At 42.3% G+C, this 12,740-nt stretch overlaps 1 protein-coding gene across 3 annotated transcripts in view; it reads right to left on the reverse strand.

The window, feature by feature from the left end:
• The window catches only part of LOC124789549 (mitochondrial enolase superfamily member 1-like), an 84,969-nt gene that overhangs the window by 35,567 nt on the left and 36,662 nt on the right, over positions 1 to 12,740 (reverse strand). For all 3 annotated transcript variants that reach the window (XM_047256950.1, XM_047256947.1, XM_047256948.1), the window contains exon 4: positions 1,094 to 1,209. In XM_047256950.1, coding sequence (XP_047112906.1) covers positions 1,094 to 1,209 — 116 coding nt within the window. The remainder of the gene's footprint in view (positions 1 to 1,093; positions 1,210 to 12,740) is intronic.

Raw genomic sequence — 12,740 nt, forward strand, 5'->3', positions numbered from 1 at the left:
TTGGCAGCAGTCGAAACTGCGTGCCTACCGAAGCCTCCCGATGTTTACCGACTTCTACCGATTCAGGACTAGGGAGAGGTCTGCCATCTAAAAGTTTACACACTGTACATGCCTCATACACAATGTTAAGCTAAATTTGTTTCTATAATATTAAGTCCTATTATTGCTGGATCAGTCGCATAAGTAGTAACCTTTTCCTATACACTGCTCTATGACAATTGAAAGTGCCATACATCATACTAAGAGAAAATAGAAAACTTTTCTGCGTGTGTTACCTATCTAGGTGCACTGACATGAAATGACAATGACCTGAGAATGACTTAAAACATCACGTTCTTCGGCAAACAGAGTTATGGGTTACAAACAATGGAAGGAATAGAGGTGACTGCTCACCATATAGATGAAGCATTGCACAGTTAAAAAGCACATTAGTAAGATTGAAACTGTTGCCAAGTTTTCGGGCAGTGTTCTTCTTCAGAGACAACTAGTACAAATATACAAAACACACAAATACATGCTCAGCTACACTGTCTCAGCAGTACAGTGCCAGAACAGTGTACTTGGCTGGGACATTGAAGCAATGTGTGTGTGAATATCTGAGTTTTGTATTGGTTAATTCTGGAGAAGAACATTGCCCAGAAGCTCAGCAACTTATTCAATTTTGTTTATGTGTCTGTCGAGCAATAAGGCCTCAATTATAGTGATTAGTTATCTTTTACTACTTACGTTATTTATATTCCGCACAGGACTTTCCAATATAATATTAAATTTATGAGTTAACATAATACTATCCTTTTTAACTACATCTAAAACATAGTATTAATGCAGAAACACTTTTATTTCTCTGCCGAACATGAGGTTTTAGTGCTGTCATATCTAAAAAGAGAGCCATTAACCACAAGACAGGATAATCAAATGAAAAGTGTGAGTAAAATATTTTTAACTCATGATTTGGTCCACTTTTGTTTAATATTATGTTCATAGTTGCTTTTCTTGTATGAATTACAAAAAAATTTGAAATCAGCTGGCACATTTTTTACAGAAAGTAACATTTCACTCTAACGATAAAATTTTTTTTCAATGATATTCTTACCCATCTTAGTTGTGATTCACTTGTAAGCTTTCTCCAAAAGCTGCCAAAGTCCTTGAAAATGTCACCTGCATCTTGGCCTACCACAAGGTAAGACAAGGACTTAACTGCTTGCACCACTAAAAAGAAGAAAATGACATCTGTAAGGTGATATCCCATTCATCAATCATGGAATCTGTGCCAGGCCTACAAACACAATGAAGAGAAAATTTTGATATTTGAATTTTTGTCACTGATTAATTTCTGCAGGTGTTTAGATGGGAAAGAACAAAAATATCTCCCATATTGGCTTCAAATGAAGGAATTTTCTTTTACAAAACATCAGATTTCATCACTTATTTTTCAGATAATTTAACCACTGGTCTAGTAGAAATAGGAGAATAATACATGAAAATTCTTCAAATGAATAAAACTGGTAAAGTAGCTGTCCGCACTGAGGAGGCTAGGAGCTGAAGTGTAGACACTAGAATTTCTCCAATATAAACTTTAAATCACTGTGTTTTATTTAAATAAAATCACATCTAAGTTAACCATGTTACTTAAATCTCACTTGAGGACAGTATTCTGTTTATAACTGTTATGACAAGAACAAACATGATTTATGGAACATAGTACTTTATAGAGCCAATTACGATACAATGTAGTACAGGTGGCATGTAGCACTGAATACACTGAATGGACAACAGTAATACAGGTTACAGAGTATGCCGAGCATTCATTTGTGATTGCTTAAATAATACTGTTTCCTTGGCGGCTCACCAGATCGCATCTGGAAGCCAACCCATGGGGCCTCTGTAAGCGGGCCTGTGAACTGTATGGATGTGCAATCTCTGAAATTGTTTGCGTCATGAGTGAAGGTACATCACTTGTTCCTTCTAGGCAGTTGGAAAACCACATACATACATAAAAACACTAGGCACAGAAAAATACATGGTACTGAAAAAATGCAGGGTACAGAAAAAAGAGTCACTGGAACCAAAGAAGCACTGGTACTGGAAAAGCACTGGTACCATGAAAAAAGCAATGATGTCACAAAGCACTGTGATTATGAGACTTGAAAAACACCACTGGCAGCCCTGACATCCATTTCATCACCCCACGATGGCAGCTACTGCAGTATGTGGCAAGCACGCACCGGTGAGTAGGGTTGGAAGTGATGAGGGGGCAGTTTGGCATGCCATTTCTCCTCTTGTGAGAGGCCACAGGGCAGGACCAGGGATGGCTTCTCCATCGCAACATCCTTGTTGAGGTCAACAAAAGGTTCTGGAGGCATCAGTGGGGGCGTCGGAGACAACAGCCACACAGGACCCAGCAATGGAGGCGGCGGCTGTGGCATCAGGTGCTGTGGATGCTGCATTGGCAATATGCTAGGCAGCAACGCCCGCTGCCAAGCGAACTGAACTGTCTGTGACGTGGGATAGGCGTCAGCTGCAGTGGGGTTGGGGGAAGATGGTGGGCCCTCTGGAACAGACCCTGCCACGCACGGCCACAGCTGTTCAAAGTGACAGGATGTCCACCATGAGCAGTGTGGACAATGCATAGACGCCAGTCCCGTGATGCTTGGATGATGGCAGGAACCCAGTTCAGTCACCGGCCGAAACCATGAGCCCAGACAGGCACATCCAGCTGGAACCAGTGTGGTTGGCATCCATGGAGCAGCTTGGCCAGGCTCTTGCCCCCACCAGAGTGAAACAGTATGAACTCAGAAAATGATCTACAGCAGCTTCAGGGGGGCATCCCGAGATATAAGTCCGCATTTGAATTTTAAACATCCAAACCACACGTTTGTCCTCACCATTGGACTGACAATGAAATGAGGGAGCTGTGAGATGGTGAACACCACTAAACTGTCAACAAGATGCAAATTCTCGAGAAACAAACTGGAAGCCATTATTGGTAACTACAGTATATGGAAGTTACTCAATTACAAAAATCTTAGACAAGGCCGAAACTCCATAGACATAGATGGACAAAGTGCCACCTAGGGAAACTTGGAATAGGCCACTACAATGAGCCTACAGATGTAGGAAGGGCCCAGCAAAATCAACATACAGATTCTCCCATGGGCGCTGTCGAGTTTGTCAGGGGGAAAAAGATGCCTGCAAGACAGCCTGTTGCTGAAGACCGTGAGTGCAAACAGCAACAAGCCACATAATGTCCCTATCTGTGCCCAGCCAATACACATGCTGGCGTGCCAAAGCTTAGGTGTGAGAGGTCCCCCAATGACGAACATGTAGAAGCTGCAGTACATTACAGCGTAAGGAAGCAGGAATCACAACCCATGAAGCAGCATTCTCCATAGCTAACAAAAGATCCCTGTCAAACACAGAAAGACAGTGCTGGAGAGAGAAGTAATTATGCGAGGCATGGCCCGGTTTTTCCGGCCAACCGTGCTGCACAAAAGAGAGGACATGACTAAGTACTATCATGCCATTAGTGATGGGGAAACCATCGACTGCATTCTGGTTCTCAATATCTAAATAGAAAGAAAGCAACCCACCATGATCGAATAGCAGGTCTGACCCAGTTGGAAGGCAAGATAAGGCATCAGCATTGGCTTTTGGAGCCATTGGCCAGTAATGGATATGATAATTATATTGTGAGAGAAAGAGTGCCCAGCACTACAAATGATGCACTGTCTTGTCTGACATAGAAGCCGAAGGATTAAAAAGAGCAGTCAATGGCTTGTGACCCATGATTAAATGGAACTGCGTCTGGTAAAAACATATGGTAGTATGCAACTTTATCTACAAACGCCTGCAGTTCCTTAATGAAGTTGGCCATGGCAAAGTCACAATTGTGTCAATATAGTGATGCAATAGTTTGGACAAGAAGAGAATAGAAGCTTTCGAAATGTGGTGCTACAGAAGAATGCTGAAGATTAGATGGGTAGATCACATAACTAATGAGGAAGTATTGAATAGGACTGGGGAGAAGAGAAGTTTGTGGCACAACTTGACCAGAAGAAGGGATCGGTTGGTAGGACATGTTCTGAAGCATCAAGGGATCACCAATTTAGTATTGGAGGGCAGCGTGGAGGGTAAAAATCGTAGAGGGAGACCAAGAGATGAATACACTAAGCAGATTCAGAAGGATGTAGGCTGCAGTAGGCACTGGGAGATGAAGAAGCTTGCACAGGATAGGGTAGCATGGAGAGCTGCATCAAACCAGTCTCAGGACTGAAGACCACAACAACAACAGTGATGCAATGGCTTGACCCTTGTGTGAAAAACCTCAAAACCTAAATAATCAATTGACAGCTGAAAAAACTGATATTTGGGAATATTGCATGTAAGTCCAGCAGACTGCAAAACAGAAAACGACAACTGGACATTTCTAAGGTGGTCTTCAATGAAAGCACCTGAAAGAGTGATGTCATGATACGGCCAGGTTCTAAAAATCATTGAAAAATTGTGAGCACACAGTATTCATATTGCTATAGGCCGAAAGGTGTATTGACAGTGGCCTAGTGGCCTTATCCGAGGGGAGCTGGAGGTACACTTCTGACAAATCAATCTTGGAAAAGTAGTGGCTGCCTACTAATTTTGCAAACAACTTGTAAGAGTGGGGCAAAGAGTACATACTTGTCATGGACTGTGCATTAATCATGAGATGGAAGTCACTGCAGAGGCAAAGCTTACCCGTCAGCTTCGTAACAATGACCAGTGATGTAGCCCGGCCACTGGAAGAAATTGGCCAAAAGACATTGAGAGACATCAAATGGTCTAATTCAGCCTTGACAGAGTCGTGCAAGGTGACAGGCATCTGTCGTGCCTGAAATAACAAGGGCGGGTGGAATCTTTCATGGTCATATGAGCTGAAATTCAGTAGTACAACCAAGCCCATGGCAAAATAGCAATGAAAACTCAGAGCAGAGGGCCTCTAGTTGCTGATACAGAACTTGATCTGACTCTAAATTTACCTCATTGGCAACGGAGAAACCAAAAGCATTAAATGCATCTAACACAAACAGGTCTGTGGTATGGGAATGATCCACAGCAAGGAATGTGAGAGGGCAAACAACAGATTTGTAAGATAGAGGAGTGGAAAGCTGACCTAGGTTTAGAGTCTGCTGTTTATTGTAGCTAACCAACTTCTGTGAAACCTGTGAGATGAGTGGGAAACCCAAGTCCATGTATGTTTGTGCATTAACTAAAGTCATTGCAGCTCCTGTGTCCACTTGCACTTTTAGCTGTTTATTAAACACACGCAAGTCAATAACAATTTGTTCAGGGAGACGGGCATTGTAGAGACACAGTTGATGCCCATCAGTAATACTGTATCCATTACGTATGAAGAGGAATTGCACACTGATGCAATGTGGCCTTTCTTTTGACACGTGCTGCAAACAGCCCAATGCTTAGGGCATGCAGCACACTCACGTTGGATGAAGCAGTATTGGTAAGACAGAAGGAGGGAGCGGGCACACAGTCGCTGTTGTAACATGGCCTGATGCAGCTTTTTTGTGGACTTCCCTATCCGGGGCCAGATGAATAATAACATCATGCACCACATGATCAGCGTAAGATTCATGGTGGGTGCTAGTGACAAATTTACAATGGTGGCTCAACCCGTGTAATTCTGCAGCTCAGGCTTTGTAAGATAGGTTTGGGCATTTACAACTATAGTAAAATTCTACATATAACATGTTCTCAGTCACAGTAATAGATTGAGAAGAGCTTGCACATTTTATCAAATGATAAGCTGGCCAGTTCCTTCAAAGCTGGAAGTTGGCACAACAACTGATACATGTGTGGTGAAAGCCAGGAAAGGAAGAAAGGCCTACACAGGTTTACATTGCCCATATGAAAAACCGGGAAATGTTGGCATAACCATGTCTGGTAGGAGTCCCAATCTTCAGCAGATTCGTCATATGCTGGAAATGGTGGCAGTTGCACTAGCGAAAGAGCAATCTACCGTGAACACACAAATGCCACTTGAGTGAGAGCAGTGGTAAGAGCCTACTGTTGTTCCGCAAAAGCTTGCTGCTGGGCAATGATACGAGGTGTGGCTAGAAAAAAACCGGACTAGTACTGGTGAAACAATAAAACGAATGCAATAAGGCTGAAAGTCTCGTGGCCTGTCACGTGACTCTCGCTCCGCCTACTGCTCGAGTTTCATCTGCCTCCTGCACTCAGTCTGCCTGTGGCGTCTGTTTTAAGTAGTTGACGTTTTGTCTATGCGTCGGAAAATGTTGAGTGCACACAAAGAACAGCGTGTTAACATCAAATTTTGTTTCAAACTAGGAAAATCTGCAAGTGAAACGTTTGTAATGTTACAACAAGTGTACAGCGATGATTGTTTATCGCAAACACAAGTGTTTGAGTGGTTTAAACGATTTAAAGATGGCCGCGAAGACACCAGTGATGACACTCGCACTGGCAGACCATTGTCAGCAAAAACTGATGCAAACATTGAAAAAATCGGTAAACTTGTTCGACAAGATCGCCGTTTAACAATAAGAGCAGTGTCTGAGTTAACACGAGTTGACGAGGAAAGTGTTTGGCAGATTCTTCATGAAAGTTTCAACATGAACAAAGTGTGTTCAAAAATGGTTCCAAAGTGTCTCACAATTGAATAGAAGGAACGCCAAAGAATGATTTGTTCTGACATCCTGGAAAACATTGAAAGTGATCCCACCTTCTTACAAAATGTTATTACTTGCGATGAATCGTGGTTTTTTACTTACGATCCCGAAACTAAATGCCAATCGATGCATTGGAAAACTCCTGGTTCTCCACGACAAAAAAAAGCACGAATGTCAAAATCAAAATTCAAGGCAATGATGATTGTTTTTTTTTTTTTTTTTGACATCAAAGGGATTGTGCACATTGATTGGGTGCCACAGGGACAAACAGTGAATCAGCATTACTACATTAGCATCCTGGCTACCCTACGTGAGCGAGTACGGAGAAAACGGAACGATTTGTGGAGAAAAAAGTCATGGATCCTTCACCAAGACAATGCCCCAGCTCACAGTGCGTTGTCAGTGAAGACGTTTTTGGCAAAACACAACATTCCCATCTTAGATCATCCACCCTACTCACCTGATTTGGCCCCCTGTGACTTTTTTCTTTTCCCTAAAGTCAAGTCAGCTTTGAAAGGAACTAGATTTGAGACTGTTGAAGCAGTAAAAGAAAAAGCGACGGAAGTAATGTATGTACTTACCGAAAATTATCTGCACCATTGCTATGAACAGTGGAAAATTCGTATGGAGCGGTGTAGAGACCGAGGAGGAGAGTACATTGAAGGAGATAACATGAAATTGTAAATAATTGTAAATAAATGTTTTTTCCAGCATCAGTCCGGTTTTTTTCTAGCCGCACCTCGTATGTTGGAGTATTTCTTCCATCGAGATGTTTGTCAAGTGATTAGCATTAAACAAACCCATGAAGAAAACGTAACCAAGTTTGTTATGGTAAGAACAAACACAATTTATGGAACATAATACTTTATAGAGCTGAGGTTAGGGACAATGAAGTACAGATTGTGCATGGCACTGAACATTAAATGGACAACAGTAATACAAGTTACAGAATAGGCTGAGCACTCGTTTGTGATTGCTTAAATAGTACCATTTCGTTGGCGGCTCACCAGATCATGGCAGGCCCATGAACAGTATGGATGTGGAATCTCTAAAATTGTATGTGTCATGACTGCAGATACATCAGTAATGTAAACAGTCTGCCTATCTGTCTGTTTTCTGCTCCCATCTTCTTTGTGTGTATTTCTTGGCTTGAGTTCCTTGAAGAAATTAACATTGTTATTGAATGCAGTTGTTCATCATGTTTATTTCTGGAGGTCCAATCTAAAAATACCATATGATGCACTGGTTGTAAAATGCAGGTTGGCAAGTAAACAAATTAAACTGCCTATAGATCATCAGGCAGGGGCTTATAGTGCTCCTGTACTAAGCAACTTAGCCACACATCAGTCACCTACATGAGACAGTACGGTAGAGACACGTGAAACGCTAACCAGGCAAGTAGCAGCAACTAGAAAGACACTCAGACAATGAATTTCGCAAGGAGGACGGGAGGAGGGAGAAGGAGAGAGAGAAATTCATATGATCTGAGTCCTGTGAACTGTTTTTACTATTCTGATAGATTTATCTAATAATGAAATGAATTATCATACAAGCTGAAATTATATATCATGATGTTTTGGGGTAACTAAAACAAATATACAGCTCCATGCAACATACCTAATATTCCCACCTGGAATAGTAAGTACACTGTGGCTTAATAACAATCATGATGTTTTGGGGTAACTAAAACAACCATACAACTCCATGCAACATATTTAATATTCCCATCTGGAATAGTAAGTACACTGTGGCTTAATAACAATAAGATAAGAGCATATGCTTCACATATTTACGTGTTTTGACAAGTCATCAAGCATTCTGCTTTGACCAGGGTGAGAGAAAGAAATTACTCTAAAGCTGTTGACGAAAACATACGAGAATTTATTTGTATCATTATGGAGAGATAATAAAGAACAACAATCAGACACAGAATTTGGATGTGACTCCGCCAAGTTGTTGGTTTATTGTTTTACACTAAGTCACACTAATTGGTACTGTAAACAGGTTAATGTGAGGATTACAAAAAGATTCAAAGGGTAAAAGTGAAGACAGAAAAATAATGGGAAAATCTGAAATGTTTTGAGACACTGAAAGAATATTTTCGATAGAAAGCTACAGGAATATATTAAGAGTCTACTAGCTACAAATACCTGTCAGGAAAATTATGTCCAATCTAGAATCAGAGAGGACAGAAAATATAAAATTGTGTAAGAGCAAGAAGAGGAGATCTTGACCTGGCAGAAACAGACTACTTTTACGTCAAAATGCACTTTTTGAGGTAGTTCTCTCTGGGGTCAATACATTTTGCCCACGATTTTTCCCAGTATATTTTCATCCATGATGTGTGTGAGAGCTACAAAATATGCTGCCATGACCTCTCAGTTGGACTGAAAATGTTTACCAGCACAAATTTTTTGAACATGTGAGAATGGGTGCAAGTGAGACATTGCCAACTGTAGTGGATAGGGTGCATGTTCCAACAATTTGCTCTTTAAATTTCTCAGCTAACAAACTGTCAAAAAACTTACGCAGAAGTGCATTGTCCAGACAAAAGATGTTTTTATCTTTAGCTATTCATTTGGTTTTTTCTCATCCTTGTATGTTTCTCATCCAGTTGCTCCAAAAGTTTCAAAAGTATTTGTCAGTTACTGTTTCATCCTTTGCTAACTAATGGATAAAAGGAATCCCTTTGGCATTTCCAAAAACTATGAATATAACATTTCTCAAAGATGAGTTCAGTTCCTCCTGCTCCAATACTTAGCTGCCAGAATCCAACCTTTTCTTTGATTGCTGTTTCATTTCTGGTGACAAGCAGGCCACCAATTTCTTGCCCACAATAATAAATTAGCATAATTTATTACAGGGATTCATTTTAAAGTAGTCCATGCATTCATTTCCATGTTTGCTTTTAATCAGCATCAACACATGCAGCACCCATCTCACAAAAATCAATGTCATAGTTAATTCTTCATGCAAAATGTACTTGTCTCTTTCTTTTACTATGCTTGCAGCATCACAAAGATTCAGTTAGGCAATTTCAGACAACCAAAAATGATCTGCTAATACCAGAAGCAGACATTAATGGCACCCTGTTGAATTGGATTAGAAAATATTCCTTGCTGATTAGTTGGATAAGAAATTGAAATGGAGTCAACACATAAATAAACTAATCAAGAATCCCTGTTCAGCAAGCTTACCCTTCTCTCATTGTAATAGAAAAATTGTATATTTGCCATCATATGTACAAATCATTTTCTACCAGTTTCGATCATAGCAACCAACTTCACAGGAAGAAAAAGAGCTGTAGATGAGATGGATCACTGAGTGACCATTCTGTTTAAAAATAGTGAAGTTAATTTTGTGATTATATCGAAATCATGGCCCTGTTAAACATGGAGTCTGTAAAGATTTTATGATTAGTGGGTTTCAATTTATCCACTGGAATGTTGGATTGCATATCCACCTCATATGCATCTTCTTTTTTTCCTCTGAAGATGGTCACTAGCCACAACTGTAAAAGAGGTACAATTTATTGAGTCACAGAGTGACAACAAGAATACAATGAAGGTAGTTACACATCTTGAACATATTACAACTGAGGACCCAGAAGCCCGTGCATGTTATTATAAAGACACTATCCCCATCAGGTAGTGCTGGGCGAACATGGCAGACCAGGTGATGGCAGTTGGTGACTGGGCAGCCCCTGGCAGCTGCCTCAGGTAGTTGGGGGCTTGCCATTTCAACATCGGCATGCACTACAGTGGGTTACTACAGTCCTCCTTCCTTACAGAGGGGAAAAAGCGGCTTCACCGTCCATGATGCTGTGACTGAAGAGACATCTGTGGCATCCATGGCAACGCCAAGGGTGATAGCCGAAGGCATGGGAAGTTCCTGATCCACACAGAGAGGCATGTATGGACGAAAATAAGTGGGACAAGGGCACCCCCTGCTGCCCACAGACCCTTAGGCAACCAGTGGACAGGTCCAACAACAGGGAGGCAGCAGCCATCTGAATGTAGGGAGTCCACAACGCGGTGTCCAGCATGAGCAGCAACAATTGTGGACTGGGCAGGAGAGGCTCTGGTGATGGAAACCTGACTTCCATCCCTGCTGTCAGTGGCACCTGTTCAGCACAGTGGGAGGTGCCGGCAATTGCCACAGGAAGCAAAACCAGAACTGGTGCTGATGAAGCCCTGACCATCGGGCTGGGCAGGTATGACTGAGCCTTCGTGATGCCCGGAGTGCCAGGGATAAGGAAGAATGAGACGTCCTGCCTACGGCCAAAGGATGGGGCCATGCATCACCCTCAGATGCAACTGTTTCTGATGGCACGCCATGAGGTGATCTTTGGTGTGAATCATGAAGATGCTGTAACTGTGCCAGCTGTCGACAACAGCCTGAATCCAGCGAGGGTGCCATCCTGAGCCCTGGACCAGACTGATGAGCCAGATGCGAACATCAACTAAACTGGTACTGCTCGGAGCACCTGCCCAGTAACAAGAGGTTGAGCAGCATCTGCAGCTGATGGCTATCCAGGAGCTACGCGGGAATCTTGTCCACAAATGGCATCATTTTGTAAGAGCTTAAAAAAGATATAAGAGTCTCCTCTGTTAGGAAACCTTCTACTATGTGTGTCTTAAACATCCAGATAAGGTGTCGTGCCTTGCTGTTCAACTGCAGCTGGAAGGGAGATACTGTGCCGTGGTGAATGCCATTTTGTGTATAAATGTCTTTGAAAGGTTGCACCATGAAATGAGGACCATTGCCCAAAACCAAAGCACAAGGCAAGCCTTCTATGGAGAATATTTTGGACAGGGTCTCGACAGACATGGCTTCTTCACAGACAGACAACAAATGACACAAGGAAAATGGGAAAAAGCATAAATTTCTAATAACCACAAGGTGTCTAAAAAGCTAAATCAATGTGGACTCTTGCCCAAGGATTGTAGGGCCCAGGATAGCAAAAAAATAGTGTGCGGTTGCTGCCTGTTGACCCAAACACGAATAGCAGGCCACAACAAGGTTTTTCACCTCCCGATTGATGCCTAGACAAAGCACATGGCAGCGCACCAACAGTTTCAAGCAAGAGATACCCCAGTGACCCTGCTGTAACAAGTGGAGGACTTCCAGCTACAGAGTGCTGGAACCACTAAACAGGAAGTAAACCTTCTGTCGGCAGGTGAATAATGCCTTCCAAAAGGGAGAGGCAATGGCACGATGCATAAAAATTCTGCCCAGCAGACAGTCGAGCCAACCCTATTATAACGTCCACAACCTACCAGAGCCCTGGATCTGCCTTCACAGTACAGGCAGCATGGCAACTGCTGATGGAGAAGCTATCCACTGTGTGCTTCACATCCATATCCAGTTGAAAACAAAGCAGCCTCCTGGTCAAACGAGGGGTCTGGACCCGTGGGGAGTCAGGACAGAGCATCTGGATTCAGATGTTGTAACTTGGGGTGAAAATGGATCTCATAACTGTACAGTAACAAAATCAGAGCCCAATGCTGTAGATGATGAGTAACTTTGTCTAGTAAGGACACTAACAGGCTAAACAGGGAAATCAAGGGCTTATGGTTGGCGATTAAATGAAATTTTGCACCATACAAGAACACAAAAAAATTTTAAGGCATAGGCAATGGCAAGGGCTTTTTTTCCACTTGAAAATAAAGCTGCTGAGCCAAGTGTTTTCAGCTCAAAGGCACAGGTCATTCAGAGCCATTTGAATGGCAATTGACCAGGACTGTCCCTCCTGCCCTCCCCCTGTGATCAGGCCCATCTGTGGCCAGGAACAGATGCTTGTCGGGTTGAAATCTTGCAAGACACCATACATATCAAAGGCTATCCTTAAGCTGCACAAAAGAAAGCTCACAAGCTGCAGAATAAACAAAAGGAGCATGTTTCTGAAGCAACAGATGAAAGAAGTGGCCGATAGTAGCTTCTCTGGGAATACACCTATGATAGTATGCCACTTTGCAATGGAATGCCTGTACTTCTTGTACATCAGCCAGATGGAGCAAAGGCGTAATGGTAGTGACACATTCCATGGGGCGTATGCCCTGC

Source organism: Schistocerca piceifrons, chromosome 3 (genome assembly GCF_021461385.2).
Source record: "Schistocerca piceifrons isolate TAMUIC-IGC-003096 chromosome 3, iqSchPice1.1, whole genome shotgun sequence".
Taxonomy (NCBI): Eukaryota; Metazoa; Arthropoda; class Insecta; order Orthoptera; family Acrididae; genus Schistocerca; species Schistocerca piceifrons.